This window comes from Lemur catta, chromosome 8 (assembly GCF_020740605.2).
Source record: "Lemur catta isolate mLemCat1 chromosome 8, mLemCat1.pri, whole genome shotgun sequence".
NCBI lineage: Eukaryota > Metazoa > Chordata > Mammalia > Primates > Lemuridae > Lemur > Lemur catta.
Genome location: NC_059135.1, coordinates 62,532,508 through 62,557,658, shown reverse-complemented (window position 1 = coordinate 62,557,658; position 25,151 = coordinate 62,532,508). Strand labels below are relative to the sequence as shown.

Below are 25,151 nucleotides of genomic sequence, written 5' to 3'. Positions count from 1 at the left end.
TCAGATTGCAATAGGCTTCTGAAAGCCATAGTACTCCATTGGATCATGTTAAACTTGTGGCTGAATTTAATCATTGACTTAACCCCATCTACACAGAGTTAGAGTGGAATTAAATGTTCAGTCATGATAATGAATATTGTGAATAATACTGGCCTGCTTAATTCTTGTTTGATATATTTTGAGTGGCCTTTATGATTCTCCTTTATTGGAAAAATACTAAAAGTAAATAAAAGAAAACCATAGTGGCCATCGGCTAGTTTATTCTGCTGAGCAATTATTGGGTTAAGGAGGAAATTAAGATGGAAACCAAAAGATTCTTTGAACTAAATGATAAAGGAGACACAAGTGATCAAAATCTGTGTTATTAAAATAAAGTGAAAGCAGTCCTGAGAAGAAAATTTATATTTATAAATGTCTACATCCAAAGGACAGAAAGATCACAAATCAACAATCTAATGAATTGTCGCAAAGAACTGGAAAAGGATGAGCAAAAGAACCTCAAACCCAGCAGAAGAAAAGAAATAACAAAGATCAGAGTTGAACTAAATGAAATTGATAATAAAAAAACTATACAGAAGATTAATAAAACAAAAAGTTGTTTCTTTGGAAAAATAAACAAAATTGACATGCCTCTTGCTAGATTGAGAAGCAGAAAAGAAATGACTCTAATAAGCTCCATCAGTAATGAAAAAGGAGAAGTTACAACTGATACCACAGAAATATAAAATATCATCTATGAATATTGTGAAAACCTCTATCCATATAAACTTGAAAATGTGGAGGAAATGGACAAATTCTTAGAGACACATAGCCTCCCTAGGCTCAGTCAGGAAGAAATAGAATTCCTGAACAGACCAATATCAAGTACCTAAATTGAAGCAGCAATAAAAATCCTTCCTAAAAAAAGAAAGTCCTGGACCAGATGGTTTCACACCCAAATTTTACCAGACCTACAGAGAAGAACTGGTGTCTATCCTGCAGAAATTATTCCACAACATCAAGAAATAAGGAATCCTCCCCAGCACGTTTTATGAAGCCAACATTACCCTGATGCCTAAACCAGGAAAGGACACAACAAAGAAAGAAAACTACAGACCAATATCCTTTATGAATATAGAGGCAAAAATTCTCAACAAAATCCTAGCAAACCGAATTCAGGTGTTTATCAAAAAAATAATCCATCACGACCACGTGGGCTTCATGCCAGAAATGCAGGGATGGTTCCACATACGCAAATCTATAAATGTAATTCACCACATAAATAGAAGCAAAAACAAAGACCATGTGATACTGTCAATAGATGCAGAAAAAGCATTTGACAAAATTCAGCACCCTTTTATGATAAGAACGCTTAAAAAAATAGGCACAGACTCAGAACCTACCTAAAAGTGATAGAAGCTACATATGACAAACCCAAAGCCACCATCATACTGAACAGGGAAAAACTGAAAGCATTACTGCTTAGAACTAGAACCAGACAAGGTTGCCCTATATCACTACTTCTATTTAACACAGTGCTGGAAGTCCTAGCCAGAGCAATCAGACAAGAGAAGGAAATCAAAGGCATTTAAATGGGGGCAGAAGAGGTCAAACTATTGCTCTTTGCTGATGATACGATCTTGTATTTAGAAGACTCCAAAGATTCTGCCATGAATGTCAAACAGAACCAAATCAAAGACTCAATACCCTTCACAATAGCAACAAAGAAAATAAAATACTTAGGAATATATTTAACTAAGGAGATGAAAGACCTCTACAGAGAGAACTATGAAACACTGAGGAAAGAAAAAGCAAAGGATGTAAACAGATGGAAAACCATACCATGCTCATGGGTTGGCAGAATCAACATTTTTAAAATGTCTATACTACCCAAAGTGATCTAGAGATTCAATGCAATCCCTATTAAAATACCAACATCATTTTTTGCAGACCTAGAAAAAAATAATTCTATGCTTCATAGAACCATAGAACCCATATAGCAAAACAATCTTAAGCAAAAAGAACAAATTGGCAGGCATCAATTTACCAGACTTCAAGCTATACTACAAGGCTATAGCAACAAAAATAGCATGATACTGGCACAGGAACAGAGACATAGAACAATGGAACAGAACCCAGATATAAAAGAACCCAGATATAAAACCATCCTCATATAGCCATCTAATCCTTAACAAAGTAGACAAACATACACTGGGGAAAAGAACCCTTATTCAATAAATGGTGCTGGGAAAATTGGATAGCCACGTGTAGAAGACTGAAACAGGATACGCACTTCTCCCCTCTCACAAAAATCAACTCAAGGTGGATAACAGGCTTAAACCTAAGACATGAAACTATAAGAATTCTAGAAGAAAATGTTGGAAAAACTCTTATAGACATTGGCCTAAGCAAAGAGTTTATGAGGAAGACCCTAAATATCTCTCTATTTTTTTTTTTTTTTTGAGACAGTCTCACTCTGTTGCCCGGGCTAGAGTACCATGGCATCAGCCTAGCACACAGCAACCTCAAACTCCTGGGCTTACGCAATCCTTCTGCCTCAGCCTCCCAAGTAGGTACGACTACAGGCATATGCCACCATGCCCAGCTAATTTTTTCTATATATTTTTAATTGTACAGCTAATTTAATTCTATTTTTAGTAGAGACGGGGTCTCACTCTTGTTCAGGCTGCTTCAATATCTCTAATCATCAGGGAAATGCAAATCAAAACCACAGTGAGACATCACTTATCTCCAGGGAGAATGGCCTTAACCAAAAAGTCCCAAAACAATAAATGTTGGCATGGATGCAAAGATATAGGAATACTAACATACTGCTGGTGGGACTGCAAACTAGTACAGCCTCTGTGGAAAGTAATATGGAGATATCTGAAAGAGCTACAAGTACAACTACCATTTGATCCAGCAATCCCATTACTAGGCATCTACCCAAAGGAACAAAAGACAGTCTATAAAAAAGACATCTGCACTAGAATGTTTATAGCAGTGTAATTCACAATTGCAAAGATGTGGAAACAACCCAAGTGCCCATCAATACATGAGTGGATTAATAAAATGTGGTATATGTATACCATGGAGTTCTACTCAGCCACAAAAAACAATGGTGATCTAGCACCTCCTGTATTATCCTGGGTGGAGCTGGAGCCCATTCTACTAAGTGAAGTATTCCAAGAATAGAAAAACAAGCACTACATGTACTCACCATCAAATTAGTATTAACTGATCAACACTTATGTGCACATACAGTAGTAATATTCATTGGGTGTTGGGCAGGTGGGAGGTGAGAGGCAGGGATGGGTATGTTCACACCTAATGGGTGAGGTGCACACTGTCTGGGGGATGGACATGCTTGAAGCTCTGACTCAGGTGGGGCAAAGGCAATATATGTAACCTAAACATTTTTCAGATGTACCCCCATATTATGCTGAAATTAAAAAAATAATAAAAAATAAAAATAAATACACAAGGGAAAAATATAAAATTAAAAAAAATAAAACTACTGTCAATATTTAAAACTCAAAAATTATAGGAGGATAGAAAAGTAAAGAGTATTTCTCTACTCTTATTCACAGTACCTCTTTTCAAAGTTAATCACTGTTAACAGATTTTTGTGCATCTTTCCAAAAAAAATTTAATACTGAGATCTGCATGTAAATATGTGCCCTTTTTAATTTACACATTAGGGATTATATAATATACAGTATTTATACCCTACTTTTTTCACTTAATAATATATTTGGAACATTTTCCATATCAGCAATACAGATGTATACAGTCTTTTTAATGACTGAATTGCATTTAATTATATGGATGTACTTTATTTAGCCAGTGTCAATAAACATTTAGATTGACTTTTTTAAAATAAAAATTGCTACAGTGATCATTTAAACAAATACTTTGGCATTATTTTCTAGATAATTGTGTAGGATGAATTTCTAACAGTGGAATTTATGAAGCAAAGAGAGCAGATATTTTTTACTTTGATAGATAATGCAAAATTACTTTCATAACATGTTTTGGTAATTTATACTTCTGCTAATACTGTATGAGAGTGTTTATTTCTCCCAGATCCTTGCTGCACTAAATAATCAAACTGTTTAAATTGTTTGTCAATTTTATAGATGAAACATAAATCTCATTGTTTAATTTGATTTCTTTAGTTATTAGTGAGGTTCAACATCTTTTCATATGTTTTTATTTTTTTCCTGTGAATCATTTCCTTTAACTGTTTTATGTCAAATCATTATTTTCTTTATTTGCCTTTTTGAATACTTTAAATTAGTTTTATGTTATTCTGTGTGAATTATCTTTTTTAATGAAAACTTTTCATGAATTAATTTTTTGCTATGATGCTTTCTATTGTAATATTTTAAATATGAGACTAAATTTAAAATAGTTTTTATATGACATGGTATGTTTTAAGATTAACAGCCTTCTACCTTTTCCAACTGCATCAAAAAGTAATCATGTGGGAATTTATATATATGTGTGTATATATATGTATATATATATATATATGCTCATCTTCTTTATTTGGTGGCAGAGAAGCAATATGTAATCATCTTCTCCACAGATCAGTGGTATAATTTTTGCTCTTTCATCATGAAAGAGTTGTTGATAAGGAAGTGCACATCTCCCTGTTTAAGGCTAGAACCATCTGTCTGCCACTGGTCGCAAGAAACAGGTGTTCCTGGATGACTTGAAAGAAGATCTGGTGGTTGTGATGATTAGACAGCCCTTGTTAGAGTCTCTTTAATCTATTATTAATACTAAGAGGTACTTTTTGGGAGCATTCCTTTCAGATTCCTTTCTTTACCCTCATATTATATAATCGAACTGAGAAGTAAGATTGGAATAATATTTTGGCATGCGTAACTCCCTTTTTTAAAAAGTGGTTGGTGGTTTTTCATCTCCCTGATTAAATAGTGATCCATTCCTTTTAACCAATAACTTCCTTGTACCTTGCCCACCCTTATAAAGCTAGGAGATGGCAGAAGCAATACTAGAATCTAGTTCTTTCACTCTGTCACAATTCAGCAAGTAGGAGTTTATCATGGTCTAGTGGCTTAATTTGAATACCATGCTTATCCTAAACCACCAAAATATATTGCTGCTTATTTAAAAGAATAAAAGAGATGATCCAGTTAATTATTAGCATTCTCTAATGTTATTAAATAGGACCTGTGTTCTTAGCCATGCTCCTGGAAACTTTTGTATGGGACAGCTAGCTGTTTGAGGTTCAGCGAGACATCTGATAAGCAGTCAAAATAGTAACAGCCATTGCAGAAGTGCATGGATAAACTTTAGCTGAGATGCAGTACTTCAGGGAAGAGCAGAATGTATATATTAAGAACTTCACAATGTAGTGAGTTTTTAAGTGGCAGAAGTAATTTTGTTCTGGTTGCCTTAGTTCATCTAAAAAGTCTAATTTTAGTTAATTCATGAGTCCATCTGATTTTTCAAATCCAATTTAATTCTAATAAATCATTAGCATAACCATTTGAAGTACTTCTTCTTTTTTTTTTTTTTTGGTTAGTATTCCAGGTAGGATTAATAATTTTCTACCCTAATAGTAGAAGTAAAAAGGATATTTTATCAACACATGGCACCTGTCACATATCACATCTTGAATAATTTATCCCACTGTCATTGCCAAGTAAAACTCCAAGTTTTAGATTTTGAAGCTAAATTTCGAATCATAATTATTTAATAAATGTTTGTGAAAACCAGCTGTTCACTTTTAAAAGCCCTAAAAGAAGCCATATGAAGAGGCTAATGAAATAAACACAATTACAATGTCCTTCTTATAAATAACATATAATGTTATTAATAGAAAAGTGAGTAAAGCTACCACAGCTGTGCAATTGTGGAGACAACATGTTTGACTCACTGTGGTTGCCCTTTAAAAATGCTTCCCACAAATGATCTCAGAAGAGGCAAAGCAGGGGGTGGAAGTTAGGCCTCTGATACATACATGGTAGTATGGAAAAGGATTATTATATCAAAACAATTACTGATGCTGTGAAAGCATTTGATATTCAACATTAGTAAAGCTTCAAGTCATCTGGATTTTTCCATGGAATGTGAGGTATGACAATAATATTGATTAAGAACAGTTGATGTCTATAAACAGTAAGTTTTGATATACTTCATTTCCTCTTAAGATGAATATAGATATTATATGATTACATGTTATTCTCTAGCCACACCCTAACTATGTCCCCTCTCCTGTCATGTCCCCCAACTCTCCTAAAAGAGGATGTTGTTTTTGAGACATTCTTTACTTCCCCAAGGCTATAATCTTGGATGATATAGTAACTCCTTTTTGTTCGTGTAGAAGCAGAGAATAAAAATAATTAGAAAAGTTAAACTGAGTTAGTGGGAATAGAATACACAGAGTTAAGTTCTCTAGAAAACATCTATTTCTAATTATCAGAAGAATTTTATTGTGTATATTTTTAATATGAGTATTTTAGAGGAGATTATCACCAACTTAATCTTCAAAGAATTCATGGAACACCTATTTAATGTTGTTTAGTAGAAAGAAACTCCAATGTGCTAATCTTGGATGAAAAACAGATCCAGACATACTAAAGGAAATGAAAATAATCTGCTCAGGGTTTAAATCCCTCATAGAAAAGGTCATGCAATTGGCCTACAATTTTTATTTTTTATTTTTTTGCAATGTCCATCACATCTCATTCATGCTTTGGGACTCTTGTTTGCTTTGGTTTGCTGTTCAAACAAATGTCAGCAGAGTTTATTCGAATACTGGAAAAAATTGCAGCACTTTAGGTCATTAACTGCAATCATGCATTTTGCAACTGACAGCATAGTCAGTGACTACAATTCTTAAAACAGTATCTGGTGTATTCCAAGTTCTGTTAATTTCTATCTTTGAAGGATGAAATGGAATGAAAAACAGAAAAAGAGATATACTTATGTATTTATGTATATATATAATTTTTAATAGTTTCTTTAAAAATATTCATTTAAATATCTCTTAAAGCTTTTGGCATCATTCTGGAGCTGGCATAAAGCACTGAATCTTGAAATGTTTAGTATCTTTAGTAACTTGATATTTGTAACTTGTGGTCTCCTTTTTATGGAAAGTACCTTCTGCCTCCTCCTATAATACTCATAAAACCATGGGTACATCAAACCATCCATGCATATAACTTATATTTGGTTACCTTAACCGCCAAACTGCTTGGAACTCCCCAGGACTCCATTATTTTCTAATAGAACCCAGCCCCCAATTTGAAGAAAATTATTCTACAGGAAGGAATATATCTCTTCATTTGTTTTTAAAATGTCATTTCAGATAGACACATAGATCACTGGAACAGAATAGAGAACCAAGGAATAAACCAACACAAGTATGGCTTAATGATTTTTGACAAAGGACAAAAACTATTAACTGGATGAAGAAAAATCTCTTCAACAAATGATGCTGGAGCAATTAGACATCTATAGGCAAAAAAATGAACCTCGATCTAAACCTCATAGTGCACACAAAAAAAATAGATCATAAATCTAAATGTAAAACATAAAGCTATAAAACTTTTAGAAGAAATACAGGAGAAAATCTTCAGGACCTATGACTAAGGTAATAAGTTTTTAGATATATTACCAAAAGCACAGTCCATAAAAGAAAATATTCATAAATTGAGCTTTACAAAATTAAAACTTTTGTGCTGTGAAAGATCCTGTTAAGAGAATGAAAAGATAAGCTAGACACAGAGAGAAAATATTTGCAAACCATATATATTCAACAAAAGTGTTACTTGTAGAATATATAACAAACTCTCAAAGTTCAACAATATGAAAATAAACAAATCAACTAGAAAAATGGGCAAAAGACACAAACATTTTTCCAAAAAGGAGATACATATGAAAAATAGCACATGAAAAGATGTTCAAGGGGCCAGGCGCAGTTGGTTCACACTTGTAATCCAAGCATTTTGGAAGGCCGATGTGGGAGGATCGCTGGGGACCAGGAGTTTTAGACCAGCCTGAGCAACATAGAGAGACCTGGTCTCTACAAAAAATAGAAAAATTAACCAGGCCTGGTGGTGCATGTCTGTAGTCCCAGTTACTTAAGAGGCTGAGACAGGAGGATTGCTTCAGCCCAGCAGTTTGAGGTTGCAGAGAGCTATGATGACACCACTGCACTGTAGCCCAGGCAACAGAGATGCTGTTAGTCAAAATGCACATTAGAACTACTATGTGGTATCACTGCATACATAATGGAATAGTAAAAATAAAGAATAGTCATAATTACAAATGCTGGTGAGGATACGGAGAAACTGGATCTCTCACACATTGTTGAATGTAAAATGGTAGAGCCACTATGGAAAGCAGTTTGGGAGTTTCTTTCTTATAAAACTAAACATTCATTTACTATATGACCCAGCAATTGTCCTCTTGGGCAATTATCCCAGAGAAATGAAAACTTATGTTGATGCAAAAACCTCTGCATGAGAATTCATGGCAGATTTATTTGTAATAGCAAAACCTATGAACAGCTTGAAGGTATTCCAGTGGATGAATTGTTAAACTGATACATCTATCCATATAATGAAATATTACTCAACAAGAAAAAAAAATGATACATACAACAACTTGGATTGATCTCAAGAGCATTATGCTTAATGGAAAAAATGTCCATCTCAAAAGATTGCAAACTGTAGGATTCCATTTAGATAACATCCTCAAAATGACAAAACTGTAGTGATGAAAATAGATTAGTGGTTGCCAGGAACAGAGTGAGGACTGAGAATGTAAAGATGTAGCATGAGGAATTTCCTTTGTGGTGATGGAACAGCTCTGTATTTTGATTATGGTATTTATATGAATCTATACATGGGATAAAAATGCATAGAACTACACACATACACACACATATATGTCCTCCCGCTCCATATCTTATAGGAATTCTTAAAATTTACATTTTTACTTTCAAAGGAGTCAAGATAAAATGATGTAGATGCTTTTTCACTTCTTTAATAATCTTTACTGTTATCCAGAAGTAAAATTTAACCATAAATTTCCTTATAAGGAAGGATTTGATCATTTTATACAGATCAAGAGGCCCATGAGTATTTTAAAAATGAATTTTTGTTAATGTTAAAACTTAAAAACAATATTAATGTATGAGTAAGTTTATAGATTTATACTTTAAGTAATTAAGAAATAATATTGTTTTTTAGTAACATACAAATACTTTTCAGGATTTCATACTTGAGTAAAATTTTTAAATATAGTATTTTAGAAGCAATTTTATATATAGGAGTGACAGAAGTACTATAGCTCCAGAAACCTTAATCGAGGACATTTTCCCATAGATAAAAATCTATATTCCCCCAAACATTATTACAACCTTTCATTTCCTTAAGTCTTTTTTACCATCCAATGACTGGACGGTAGATTTCAAATCTGAAATAGTTCTTCAGTCCAAATGATACTAGCATAAGGGCTGCTATATAATCTCCCTTTCTTTTGATCTTTTTGTCTGAAAACCACATCATATGTTGGTAGTATACAAGGTAATAGAAGATTTGATAAAAGTTGTACCCACTCCCCTGGTGGAAAGTTCTCTATGGAAAGTTCCATTGTAGCCCATTCCACTGAATAGCATATTTGAGTCTTACTCACAAAGAAAAACCACCTGTTTTTATTTAGTATGGTAAGTAATAAACAAAAAAAATGTGGGTAATGTAAAAGGAGGGAGAGAGAACAAAGAACATTTTTCAACTTGAGATTGGTTCCCGGCAAGGATAAAAATTAAATGTTAAATTATTATTTCCCCTTATAGATATTAGCATAAGATCTTTGAGCTGAGAAGGACCATAATTTTAATTCAAGTAATTGTATTATGGTGGGAAATGGGCACAGATTCTGAAGAAAAACAAAATTAAAAACAACTTGAGTTGAATCCTGGTTTGACAAGATGGTTAGTTGATCTTGGGGACATTATTTAATGGGTTGAATTTGCCTCATCACTGTACAGATGAGAAATCTGTGGCCCAGAGAAGTTAAAAGACTTTGCCTTGATCACATGGTGGTTTAGCTGTAGACTATGGACAAAACCTATTGGTAGATTTCTTTTTATTCTCAATTAGTCCAAGGTACTTTCTACAATATTATTCCATTTCAAAATATCTGCCAAGAGGTTGATCCTTTTTAATATTGACATTCATAATATGACCATGGCCTTACTCTTTCTCTGGCAAGAAATATATATTAATATATGTATTAAATTATAATATTTAATAAAATCATATTTGCTTTCATTAATTCTAATTAGGATTTTCATGTTGGCATGAATAGCTAAAATGGTGATCTTTATCAGTTGAGATAAGTTAAATTATGCTGTAAAAAATATCCTACAATCTCAATGGCTTAAAAGTGCAAAGGTTTATTTATGGCTCATGATCCATGTCCATCATGGGTCAGTGGAGGCTCTGCTCATCTCTTCATGGTAGTTACTGAGGGGCCGCAGCTGATAGAGCAGCCTCCTTCTTGAACATTGCTGGTTGCCATGGCAGGGAAAAAGAGAGCTCCACGGGCTCTCATCTTGACAATTAAATGCTCCAGTTTGGAAGTGACACACACAAAATTTCTCCTCCCAGCTCACTGTCCAGAACCAGTCACAGTCACATGGACTCACCAGTGAAAAAGGAGCCAGGTAGCGATATCCAACTCTTTACTAGGAAGAGAGGGAGAACCAGCTATAGTTCATGAGCAATATTAACGACCATCAAATATTTATGAGGTATTAAGGCCCTATTGAGGGCTGAAAAACTTTAGAAATCACCAATATGAAAAATTCCTAACTGTGTAAATAAAAATGTTCTATAAAAGTCCCAGCCTTGAAGAGATACTGTAAGCGGTTTGGGGCTTACATGTAAATTTTTTCAACCTCCATGTGTTCTATATAGGCATAGCTATTCTTCCTTGTCTGTGAACTTCTGTTGGGCATAGCTGTTCTTCCCTATTGGTTTCCTTTTCACTTTCTAACATTTTTTTTGCCCCCTCCACACTAGAGACAGATCCATAGCTTTCTTTCTTTTTTTTTTTATTTCAGCTCATCATGGGGGTACATAAGTTCAGGTTATATACAATGTACATGTCCTGCCCATCCCCCCGAGTCAGAGCCTCAAGCGTGTCCATTCACCAGACAGTGCACCTGGCACTCACCATGTAGTCATACCTCCATCCCCTCTCCCCACCCCCCACCTCCCGGAGTCAGCACCCTCAAGCATGACCATTCCCCAGACGGTGTGCAACGCACTCATCATGTAGGCATACACCCATCCCCTCCCCCACCCCCCGTCTCAGTCTGATATCCAATTGGTACCCTTCCCCGATGTTGATCTCTTTCTACTCTACACATTAATCAGTCTGATTAGCTCTTTTGGTTAGTTACTTTGGGCTAATTTACCTAATTCCCTGTTGAAGTTGGGTTATTTGATTACATAAAACAGTACTATAACATCATATAGAGAATTTGAATTATATTACTTAGAGAGAGGAAGTAGGGCCAAAAATGACTAAGGAAAGAAGGAATGAGGGAAATGATAGGGATGAGATTGGGGGAAGGCAATTTAGGCTAAGTTTCATTAGAAATGGTGAAATTAAATTGGTCATCTATTAAGATTAGAGAGCAAGTCTCTAAAAGGATAAGAGATTGAGTGGCTTGTGCCCAAGCAATACAATCACTGGTCTCTTTTTACCGCTTCCATTTATCTTGCTTACATACAATCCCAGGTATTACTACTTGTTTCACTCCAAGAAGGCAGTGGTCTCTCATTTGACATCATGATATCAAGGCTTTTCTCCTATTATCCATCCCTGGGATACACACCTAGGAAATGGAGTCAGAGCTCGATTTTCATATATTCAGTGCCTAGGAAGTGACTACTATCATTAGCTTTCATCCAAACAAGCCTAATAAGGATTTTTTCTATAGAAGAGTCCACAAATTATACTAGCCTCCCTAAAAATCTAATATTTTACCAAGAGACTAAAATATTCAGGTTTAAGGACTTCCACTAAAGAAAAATGAATATTCTTTCATTTTCTTTGTCAATGACCGTTAACTTTCCATGAAGAAGTATACTCTGTTAGTTCTACAAAAGATTCACTGTGACTATTGGTTACACAGTTTTATTAAAATGTTTCTTCAGAGCTAGACAAATTAACAAAAATACTATGAATTTGTATTTGTTTTAAATTATCTTTCAATTACAAGAAGAATGCTAGTTCAATGGAACTAAAATGAAATTAATCAAATGCCTTGGGGTAGTTTTTAAATATTTCCAAAACCCATAAAACCAAGAAGCAATATAAATGAATAACTTTCTATTTCTACCTTTTGTCATTGGGATAAAGGATCATTCATCTACAATATAATATGCAATGTGCTGATAATAATGTTTATTTGTATAGGTGGTTGAAGTTTGAAGAAGATGTGGAAGATGGAGGAGAAAGGTGGAGTAAGCCTTATGTGGCTACTCTTTCACTGCACAGCTTGTTTGAGTTGAGAAGTTGCATTCTGAATGGAACTGTATTGCTGGACATGCATGCTAACACTTTAGAAGAAATTGCAGGTATGTCTTTTTTTCCTTTAGTTTATTTTACTTTTATGTGTACAGCTGCTTTTTGTTACTCTCTTTCCTTTATAATTCCATACATGTATGAACTTTGGAAAACAAATTCTCATGATCAGTGTGTGGGGCCTTAACAGTCATTTTCTCCTACCCCTTTGTTTGATATAAAAGAAGTTGAGTCTCAGAGAAATATGGTCTAGCTTGTCAGTGCCAAACCTAGGACAACAGCCTAGAGATCCTGACTCCCATTCAGTATTTATTGTTTTTCACTGTCATATTTAGATGGTGATCATTAGAAAATTGAAGGAAAAAAACCTTAAAGCTAAAGATTGATTTTCTAATATTCAAACACATGAAATAACCAAATGAAAAAATTTCAGAAAACATGTTAGTTTAAAATGGACAGAGAAATGTCTGGCCATTTATTTATTTAAAATGAATTAAAACTCTTGAATTCCAGAGGAAGCCAAGTGATACAGTTGAAATTTGTTTTGTAATTGAATACTATGACTAGCACCTGGGATGAATGATTTGTATTAGAATCCTATTATGTTTATATAACATTGACAGTTATATTTAGGAAATGCAGAGAAATTACAGAAATGGAGTAATCTTTTGTATCTAAACTCTTGTATCTTTTGATCTAAAGGACAGTGTATTTTAATAAAAACAAAATAATAAAAAAACCACAGAAATGAATTTTTAGAGAGTATAAATGAAATGACTGATGGAAGTTTTAAAAATAAAAACAAAGAAAAGACTGAGGCAGGTTTTTTTTTTTTAAATTCCTAGTTTGGGAAAATAAAATCAGTTTCATATGGAATTTATTTGTGAAGTAGAAAGACTTAGGGACACTTGAATATCTTAATTATATTGTAGAGTTGGGGAGAAACACCAAACCCAAAACTCTGTTTGTGTTTTTTTGAGCATATAAATAAGATAATATGTTAGAAAAATGACATATCTAAATTAATCTTCAGAACAGCTTCATAGAGTATGTGTCATTTTGATTTTTCAGTGAGAAACTAGAAACTCTAAAATTTTCATGGCTTGGATTCCATCCAAGGGCCTCCGACTTTAAGTCTAGCATTCCTTCTATTACACTACAACTGCGATCTGAGGAAAGATGAAGTAGATGCTGCTCAAATTTGCATGGCAAATTGATCATTTCAAAAATTATTGATTTGGCCATTGGTGCTGATAGGCATGCACACATTGCAATGTATGTAAAAAGAAAAGTAAGTATGGAAAGTTATGTTGGCTTACAATATTAAGCAAAAGTATTAAAAAACTAAAAAAAAAAAAAAAAAAAAAAAAACCACAAAAAAACACCAAACAGAAAAGATATGCCTTCCTTCCTCCCCTAAGTTTCATATAACAACTATAAGGTGGAGCCTAAAGGACTTTATAAAGCTGAATATAGTATAATTTTCAGAAGAACACAGCTCATACTAGTAGTTTGTGCTAAATCAAGAGTTAGACAAAACGGTTAAACTTAGAAATTAGCAAACTTTCTAAGAACGCTGAAATAGTAGCTTTCCAGCTCAATTTCTTAGCTTTACATTGTAGTCTTGCTAATACTCAATACACATTTTTATATTGTAATTAGGAATGAGATAGCTGGGCTTTTCGTAGCACTTTGAAGTTTAGGAAACTCTTAAGTTTGCACATTATCTTTTTGATACTGAAACCTGGGGCTTGTTATTATTGTTATCCTTATTTCACAAATAAACTAAGACTCAGAAAGTGAAAAGGTCTTACTCTAAGGAGTTTATTTTCTGCTGCGTAACTCAGTGATAGCATTACCTTTGAAAATGGATTAATCCAAATAAGTTTTGTACTCATTAGATATAATGAAGCTGTCAAATTCTTCAACTTGGAAAAATTAGCCTCAGAACGTACCCTTTATACTTTTACCAGGCTTTACATTTCTTAAAATGTGTAATTTTTAATGGTTTCCTTAGGAAGTTATTCCGATGAGGAAATTTTCTTTCAGTAATTTGACTAAAACTCTATTCCTTTTATCACCTTAGTTCATTTTTATTTTCTAAAATTATACTGCTTTTCCCTATCCCTGCCCCCTTGCCAAGTTCCAGTCTACAGAATATGTGAAGGTCAGCTGTGTTAAATCTAGCTTTTTCAGGCAAATTATATTCTCTAAGTCTATGCTTACAATGAAAGTAGTTCAACTGAAGTCTCGATACCCCAGATAGCATTTTAGTATTCTTTTTGTTCTTCTAATTAGTCTGTATCTTTCTGACTCTGAAGTAGCTCAACTTGAATGTCCCATTTTCAGTGGAGAGCAGCCTGTAAAATGACATTCAAAATATGTCAGTAGTTTAGAGCTAACATCATATAGAAAAATATGATTATAAATATTTGTGTTGATCATTATTATCTTAGATTCCTTTACAGCCATTAATGAGGTTTCCTCTTATTAATGTAATTTGACTTTGTTTAAGACAAAAGTTGTTTATTTCTGCCCTCAATAAAATCTCATTAAAATATTTTCTCCTTATAGCTTGTAATTATTATCTTATTTTTTACTTACTGCTATGTTTTACTTTATGACAATTGAGCTGCCTTACTACGTATGTAATAAATAAGCATGCTTTAGATTTTTAGGACTTCTAACTTTGCAAAGTATTTTTATATTCATTCTAATATTTTATTATCACAGCAACTTATGAAGTTAAGAGGAGGCCATTTCTCCCATAAACAGTAAATTGAAAGTGCAAAGGTGACATTTGCAGAAATGGAAATTTCTTTTGATTAACCCATAATCATAAGTTTTATGTTATTCTGTTTCATGATCATTTGTGACCATAGTGATTAACAATAAAATCTGGAATTTTTCTCACCTCCTAGTTATCATTATTTTTATATGTTAGGCAGTTATTAACATATATTTGTCACAAAATTCAATTGTCTAAAAGTTAGATCTGATAGTTTATCTTTTAGGGCTCTAAACCCTACTACTTTGTGAATGCACAGGCTCTGCAGCATTAATGTTTTTCAGACATTTCCTAGTAGAGGAATATGACCCAGATATTGTTTCGGAATGATCAAAGATTTTTATATCAATGTTCTGAAATATTTTTAACAGATTCAGATAATTCTTTAAAGGGATTTTGTAGACTTAGTAGTAGACAATCAATCCCATTCGTATCTGGCAGCTCTGTCAAGAATTTCTGGTATAATTAAAGTAGGATTTTCTTTTGGATAAAGTTAATTTAAAATATATTTATTTATATCTAAATAATTTATATATATTTAAAATATATCTATTTCCCAATGTTTCAGGGAACTCAATAAATTTGAACTTCATTCTTCAAAATATTACTTAAGCTTTTCAAATCCAAAATTCTCCAGATATAGTTTGCCACAATTTACTCTAATATGGAGATTAATTGTATTGAAAATGCTTCTTAATTATATTCCTATAAATTACAACCAATTTTATGTTCTATGTTAATCTCTTTGAAATTAAGCATTATAAAGATTAATAATGGAAATATTATCTCTGCAGTGTATATACTTTAACCTAATTTTGTCCATGGGAGTTAGGAAGAAATTAAAACCAAATCAAAGTTAGTACCATGGACAGATTATCAATCATAGCTCCCAACTCATTAAAACAAACTTCGTTGTTCAAAAATCTTTCATTGAAGGAAAAATCCACAGTTTGTTGCCCTGAATATAATCTGAAGATTTAGGGGTATGGAAATAGCCATATATTTTTTAACATGCTATGCTGTGATAATCCTTGGTCTGAAAAGTATGTATACCATGGTAGTTTACACCTTTTGTACACACACTCCTCTTAGTGTGGCAACCAAACCATAGAATTTAGAACCTTCAAAATCCCTTTTACTCCCCCAATATCTTTTTCAGTTAAGACAATCAGTTTTCAAAGCATTTATATGATAATCTTTAGAGAGTCAGAGATTTACATAGAATCTGCAAAATCTCATGGCTTTTAGGGACTTTCATTCAAGATAGATTGGTTATGATAAAATAATCACCTGATTAGGCTGAAAAATGAATTTTCATTTTCTGAGGCCTTTTTACAAATGTTACTAGTTTTTTAAGAGCCTGCTTAGCGTTAGAAGGCTGTGACCTATTTATCCTTTTTCTTCTTGCTTTTCCTCTCATCATCCAGATCCTAGCATTATGCTTTGGCGGGCTAGATTGTCTTATTTAGACATCATAGCCTGCTGAGATTGCAGGACTTGACTCTGGGCCCAAAGCCATTATGGTCCATTGTGCTTTCCTAATTTTCAAGTTAACACTAATACATATTGTAGCGGTAAAGAGAACCCTTTAAGTGATTACAGAATCATATTCCTTTTAGTACTTAAATCTCACCCCAGTATAAGTTATATTCTTTACTCTTCCATTTAATTAAGATGTTATTTGATGTAGTTATACTTTGGAGGAGTTTACTGTGTGACTAATGAACAGATGAGTGTTTTTTAAAAAATATTTACTTTCCCTTATGTAATTGTTTCAAATAAAGACCTTATCTCTGAAAAACTGTAAAGCTAGAGACCTACAGGTTTTTTGTAGTGCTCAAGCCTGAAAGGAATGTGCTTTAGTAGAAATTAAAAATCATAAACATGTGCAAGGTTTACTATATGATTACTTTTGATTCTGATTAGAATACCAAACTGGAGAGTCATATTATAGCTTATGGATGGAACTGCCTTACAATGAGATCATATCAGTGTTTTAATAACCTCCTTTACAAATTTAGTTATGAAGTATCTAATACACATTTTATATACACTTTTCCATCTTAGCAAGGTCTCAGTGTAATGTCATATATGTTGATAATTTATCATATCCTTTATTTCAAATTAATGAAGGGGTTTTATAACTACTTATCTCCAAAAAACTGAAAAGTACATTTAAATATTGTTTTATGGTATCATACATTTTCAAAATTGGAAGGGACTTTTGAGGTAATTATAGTGACTAACTTCCAAACATTCCAGGTATACATTTTATGGCTGACTCAAAAATATTCATTCTACCTCTTTCCATTGTAAATGGAAAAATGGTAGAGCAAACTATAACCCACGTGCCAAATATGTCCTACTGCCTGATTTTGTAGGGCTTTTAAGGTAGAAGTGGTGATTACATTTTACAGGGTTGAAAAATAATGAAAAGAAGATTAATATTTTGAGATGAAAATTATGTGAAATGCAGTTTTCAGCGTCCATATAAAAGTTTCAACCATGATCATTTGTGTACATGTTGTCTGTGGCTGCTTTTGTGCTACAAAGACGGAGTTGAGTAGTTGTCACAGAGATCAAATGGCCTAAAATATTTATTATCTGGCTCAATACATAAAAAGCTTGTCTACCTTTGCTTTACAGAATTAACTCCAGAGTGGAGGGCAGTTCTTGATTAGCTTAAGCCAATTGTGTGAATCCTCCTTTGCCAGTGATTGGTTCAGGATGAGCAGGGCTATGTCGGATGGACTTAGGAGAACTTTTACTGGACAAGGGAAAAAGAACTTTTCTTTTAAGAGAAAGTCACAAAAAAACCAGTATATTGCTCACTAGATATGAACAAAGATGTATATTTCCTTGTTGCTGCTAGAAGCCACCTTGTGACCATAAGGAAAATCAGCCTGAGGTTAAAGCTTACACCTAGAGGAGGAGGAAGCTGACCAAATCATACAGAAATGGAATTAGAGCCAACCTAACTTTGATCTTTCTGTTTTGTGAGCCAATAAAATTAAATCTTTTAGCTAGTTTGATTTGGATTTTCCATTATTGATAAGCCCAACTTTGTCCCTATGTGATATACTATTATGAAATATGAATATATTAAAACCAACCACCAAATATTTCAAACCAGGAGCCCATAACCTATTTAATGAAAATTTCAAGGAAAATGTTGTATTGGGAAATATTCACTGATGGCCTCAATATTCCAGTCAGTGCATCAGGTGCCTTATATCATTAGTCCTGGCAACAACATATGAGATAGATATTATTATCTCCATGTTATAAATAAGGACACTGAGGTTACTCAACTTTGCAAGATCACACAGCTAGCATGTGGTAGAATGGCCCAAAGTTCATTCTGTAGTTCATTTTTCTTTCACACTGAAGGAAAACATTGTTTATAAGGGAGAATTCTGCTAATTTTGAAACCTTCAGTGGAAAGCAGTTTATTGTGATCTGTTTTCCATAAAGAGTTAGTTCCTCAAGAAGACCAATTAGAGTTAATATTGGTAATCAGAAAGCTGATTACACTGAGGTTTATTGAGGCAATATTTACATTACTGAGAAATTTAAAATACCTTTACTCATTTATTTAACTTTATTGGCATTTCTGACACTATGTATGGTAAATGTATGTATGTATCAATCTGCTTAATTATAGCCTTCTGAAATCTCACCTTCTGTTCTTTGTTTTGAAGTTATGGAAAATTATTTTTTTATCCAAAATTTTCACGGAAATGTGTTTCAAGGGAAGTTTGAGAAAGGGCTGACTTTCTATCAAAATGAAAGAGAATTGTTTACTCTCCAAATGCAGACAACTAGATAGCTGCCTGGGCCTCCTTGCATCAGATTTTCACAGATGGACTTTTGCTCACTTAAAGAGAAAACAATGAAATTATTCTCTACTAGAAAATGGAAGAAAACAATATTAAAATGTAAATATAAAACCACTTCCCAATTTCAAACATACTAATGATCTTTTTTTTTTAAGACAAGAGTCTTGCTCTGTTGCCCTGGCTACAGTGCAGTAGTGCATACATTCTAGCTCACCGCAACTTCCAACTCTTGGGCTCAAGCAATCCTCCTGCCTCAGTCTCCCAAGTAGCTGAAACTATAGGCATGTGCCACTGTGCCAGCTCAGGCTCATTTTCTATTTTTGGTAGAGATGGGGTCCTACTCTTGCTTAGGCTCATCTTGAACTCCTGACCTGAAGCAATCCTCCCACCTCAGCCTCCCAGAGTGCTAGGATTACAGGCAGTAATGATTTTGATATTATCCCTACAACTATTCCCTCCCATCCATGTGAATAATGGAGAAATAAAGGATTTCTTCTCAATACCGCTATGTCCATCTGAAAAATAATATTCCATAAAAATTATATATTTAAAATTGAAAGGCTTATAATGAAAAATTATCCAAGTCTTTCTTGTGCGACATTTCTACACAGGAAGATAAACTTTTGTTTGTAACACCATACTTAGATATTTTTAAAGGAAGTCATTCCTATTTTAAGAAGAATAATATTCTTTAGAGTTTGAATATTTGGACTCTGGTTTACTGCTGGCACATGTATGACAGGAAAGCTGTGCTCATCTTCTTCCTGCCTTTTCTCACAGATATGGTCCTTGACCAACAAGTGAGCTCAGGTCAGCTGAATGAAGATGTACGCCACAGGGTCCATGAGGCACTGATGAAACAGCATCACCACCAGAATCAGAAAAAACTCACCAACAGGATTCCCATTGTTCGTTCCTTTGCTGATATTGGCAAGAAACAATCAGAACCAAATTCCATGGATAAAAATGGTAAATGTTTCTTTATTGTTCTCCTTATGTATACTATAGGTCTCTGAAATATCAAAGTGCTTCTAAATCCTTTAAAACATGTTTTATTTGAAACATTTATTCAAATTCAGATTGTGATAGGATTCTTTTCATATGCATATATAGTCTTGTTATCAAGCATCAAATTGTAGAAATTTTAGCAAAGAATTTACATTTCCTGAAAAGCTAATGAAAGAATGCAAAAATCCCTGATATTTAATGAGAACTTACAGATTTAAACGCAGCAAATGTAAATGGAGCATCTATTGCATATCAAACAAGGTCCTATTCTCTGTCCCATAGCTTGAAAATGTAATGCAATGTTTTGACTTATGCCATAAATGGTTCTGGGTTAAAAGGAATAATGATCATCATCTAGTGTTTATGGAAAAAAGATAGTGGTTTCATGTTGCTCATCATCAACAAATTCCATTAGTGATAATAATTGAAGAAACCAGTGAGTACATTCTTTGTGGCTCTCTATACATTAAGCCTGATTCCAGTTTATGGGCTCATTGCTGTTTGCAGTACGGCATGTTTGACATTCATCCATGGAGCCACTCCACTTGCCATCTTCATATACCAATATAGATGACCACCATTATCTCCTAGTAATCATGACTTACAATGATTTATGCTTTGGATTATTTTATCTTTCCTGTATTTTTGTTCTCTCCTTGAATCCATTTAACCCTTCATCATTTGCACTAAGGAAGCTGCTTAGAAATCTCCTGTTATCATCTGTCCTTTCCATTAATCTCATGAAGGAAAATGAAATTACCATGAAGATGATAAAAATTTGTTAAACTTCCATCAGCTATAAAAGTTTCCAGTTCTAAAAGATAAAAATTAATGAAAAGTATTTTGAAATGCTTTACTGGAAAGACTCTGATTTCCACAAATGGACTAAAGCACATGCATTGACAGCATGGAATATCATGTAATTTCACTCTGATTTTCAAAAGCTTCAGAGATGCCTTAAATACAAATGTATGAAAATGAGTTCTCTCCAGACTTTGCTTCATATGGGAATTTTTACCAGTTTTCATACTACTGAATGAAATATACACAAACAAATATAGAAGAAATGGTTTATTAAATAGATGAAGATGATTAAGTGTGATTTTATCTCAGGATATAGAACCAGTTCTTAATGGCAAAATTATTTTTGAAATGCTCATTTGATTTTTAAGACCTTTCAATGACTGGATAATAATCACTGTTGTTATATAGAAGAGTCTGTAGTTGTGCATATATTAAATTCACTAAAAGTGTTATGAGTACCAACTTATATTTGTAGATTCCACTGAACATTTTGAGAATGTATAACTTGCTTTGAATCAAATCATTCTAAATCACAATTTGCTTTAAAATATGTGATATATAAAATGATAAAACTTGAAGCTTTGATAATCTGAGAGACATATTATAAATGTAGTGCCTTTGTTGCAATTACAATGCTAGTATTTATTTGAGATAGTGATGTTAACAAAACATACTCAGATATTTACTAATTTTGACTACAGGCTTAAGTCTACATGATTCCAAAAACCTTATTAAAATATATCCATGAACAAACTCTCTAAGAAGGCAAGCACATTTTATAAAAATGAACTTTTGCCTTAATTTCATCAGTTTTTCTGGAAATCAGATAATATGATATATGTCTATAAGAAAGATATATATATGTTTCTTCAAAGAGGCAAGGATCTTGGATTGTGAACTAGTTAAAATATATACCTCAAATTTCATTGGGGATAATGTTTGTTACACAAAAATTTCATTGTATTTTGTTCTTTTGAGGGAAGAGGGTATGGAATATTTGGATTAACCATTTATTGTAATATCATATAGACCTAGACACACTGTTACTACTTTAAACTTTTATTAAATATAAGAAGAGGTGATAGAATTACAGTCATGAATCACAAGTCTACATATAGATACAAGGTTTTCTGAGAGCCTGCTTTTTGTCTTATTTAGGAAATGCCTTAGTTTTCCCAAAAACTAGAATCTGAGTGGTTCTGAAGTGATTCTGTCACCATCTGTACAATCAACCGTTATCTGAACACATACAAATCTTTTCAAGGCATACGTAAGGGTAATAAAAACTTGGAAACATTTCTAATAAGATTCACATACCCAATTAAGTATTGTTGTGTAGAGTATGCTGTCAGAAGTGGTTTTCTAAGCCTAGGCTTATAACACCTCCTTATGACTCTGTTTTGCTTCCTCACACACTTTGCATAATTATGTGTGTTGAGAATTCTGAAAATATGTATAGACTTCACCAATTTAGAAATAAATCTACTACACAAAAGTGGGGAAAAAAGTGTAAAAGACCTTTACTACTAAGGTTCTCAATCTCCTTATGAACTGTAAACCTGACAAACTCTAGATAAATAAGCAAACTGAAATTAATTGCCATAAATATAAATTTGATATTTTGTTTCAAATATGCAACAGAGATTTAAATTTTTTTGTGTAGTAATAGAGAAAAATGCAAAAGGATTTAAAATATCTAAAAAAGGTAAAAATAATTTTATTTTTAAAAATCTCTAGTAAAATATTTTATACAAATAGATTGACTTTTTCTTTTAAGATTATAGAATAGGAATTAAATAGAGCAAGGATTTTCTAGAAACTTGAAAACAGAACACGTTTTCCTTCCCAAGTATGGGAGTAGAAATAAGTCCCCTTCTCTTGTTTAAGGTGCTTTTTACTTTAGAGGCAAAACAATTGAAATTCCCTCAAAAACAAACTAATGCTTATGGTGAGACATTTAAAACAGTCATATAGAATAAGGTTTCGACTTCCTTAATTGAATTGTTCCTTGAGCATGCTACCTTGGTAGTACTCCCAAGGGTTAAACATTCAGATACTGTATTTCAAATGTGAATCTGCCCCATTTTATAGATCAGATTAACAAGTTAGTATATTTCCTTGCTCCTCTCCTCCTCAAGTCTACATTCTCTTGTCCATACCTTTTTGAGTAATTTGTGATAATTTGTTAATTCCACCTCTAAATACACTAGTTTGCTTTTTTGTATAATTTTCTTCTTGGTATTCTGCATTCTCTTTCAGGGCTAAGATGCAGGATAGCATGGATTCACCATGCATTTTTAATGCCACCATGCTGTGTTTAACTTTCACTTTTCATTAAGCATCAAAACTGTGAGAATTAAATGCCTGATTCTGATGTTTCAATAAAAAGTGACAGTTACATTTGGCAGAGCAACAGCAAAAATAATAGAAAAATAATATCTTCTTTGACATTAGAACCTCAAAAGGGCATGAGTGGAAAGCACTTAAAATAAGTATATCCGGTTATTCAAATGATTCATAGAATCTAGGAAGAGTTTCTAATACGAAAAATAAGACTTTCATGTTACATGACCTAGGAAGCAAAATATCAGTATCTGTATTATTTAGGCATTACAATTGCATGTTGAGACATCTGGATTACAAATCTATTATAAAATATTATTACCCTTGTGATAACTTTTATGCTTTTGAAAATAAGTTGAGATTCTTAGATTCCTTAAGTATAGGATGTCTTTATTCCACCCTGTCCTTTACTGTAATAATAATTTCTAACTCCGTTCCTTTTCCTTAATATGTATTTTCTCCATCCTAATCCAAATACTTTCCATTTGTACTTTTTATTTAGGATCTCAAAAGAAGTTACAGATCAGAAAGTAACTTACCATTCAAAGCCATAGGTTACCAAAGAACATTTAGATTTGTAACTATGGGATATCACCAGTTCACTCTTTAGTCCTGGGTAGACTGCAGCCTTAAAGCAATGTACACAAATGTATTGTGCATGATTTTTATTTACAGTTTTGGAAATCAGATTTATTGTCTTATAATCACTTCTTTTTCTCTTCAGATGCATGATGTTTTTATGTGTTTAGATATTTATTTGCTTTCTTGTTTTTTAAATACTGTGGTCTCATAAATAAAACACCCAGGGTTTAAAATATATGCTTCATAATGTTCTACCTTTGAAGAAAAAAATAAATCTAGAATAATAATTCTTAGACTCACTTGGGAGAAAACATATTAAAATATTCATGTATATGAAAGAATTAAACATTGTTTACTAAAGTTGATACTTTCCGATGTTCCAAGAAAATAAAGATGAGATTGTTGACACAACTGATGGATCTGTTCAGAGGCTATATTGTCATTAATGAATTGGAATGTTAAGACTGTATTTTAACAGCAAACATATTTCTAGTGTGATGTGTTTAAACTTATTATTTTCAGGCATACTAATTTTTCTCCAAGTTTAATTATGTGCATACTTTCCATGTTTTTGAAGTGTACCTCACCTAATCAACATTTTCTAAATATTTAGCCCTCCTTTCTTCATATTTTCTATTCCCATGAATAAATGTATTGTTACACATGTATGTAACTTTGTCATTCATCTTTATATTTCTTTATTTTGCTCTGTCTTGTGTCTAACAGGCTCATCTCATCTCTGTACCTCCCTCATCTCCTACCCTTTGGGTACTCTAAATGCGTTGAAGGTTTCTGAGGTAGTGTAAACCAGCTTGGTCTCTAGGTTAATAGTAATGTACATCCATGTCTTCATCCCAGTTTCCTTCTAGTGCACACGATTTACAGTGGATTAAGCAGTAACAAATAATAATACACTTCAGAGATATAGTCTATTGATTTGAATTTGGCCAAATATAAATTTAAAAGCTGCTGTTTTATAATACATATGTATATAATTTACTTAAAGAAGAAGCCTATAAGACAGATGAATTAATATGCTTCTCAACAGGATTTTTGAGAACATATTTATTTGCAGTTGTGTTTCATGAGGTGCTTTGAGGATACTGACATTACTTAAAGTCATGAACTAGTACTTTTGATATGATCCCATGTTCCTCCCCACAACTTTATAATGAAGGAAATGACTACACCAGTCTCACAATAGACTTAGTGAACAACTTACAGTGTAA

At 33.0% G+C, this 25,151-nt stretch overlaps 1 protein-coding gene across 5 annotated transcripts in view; it reads left to right on the top strand.

The window, feature by feature from the left end:
- Window positions 1–25,151, top strand: part of SLC4A10 (solute carrier family 4 member 10) — a 304,278-nt gene that overhangs the window by 174,530 nt on the left and 104,597 nt on the right. For 4 of the 5 annotated variants that reach the window (XM_045558894.1, XM_045558891.1, XM_045558893.1 and 1 more), the window contains exons 5-6: window positions 12,451–12,611; window positions 19,966–20,154. In XM_045558894.1, the coding sequence (XP_045414850.1) occupies window positions 12,451–12,611; window positions 19,966–20,154 (350 nt within the window). Of the gene's footprint in view, window positions 1–12,450; window positions 12,612–19,965; window positions 20,155–25,151 lie in introns of those variants that run through there. The other variant, XM_045558895.1, reaches the window with a different exon arrangement.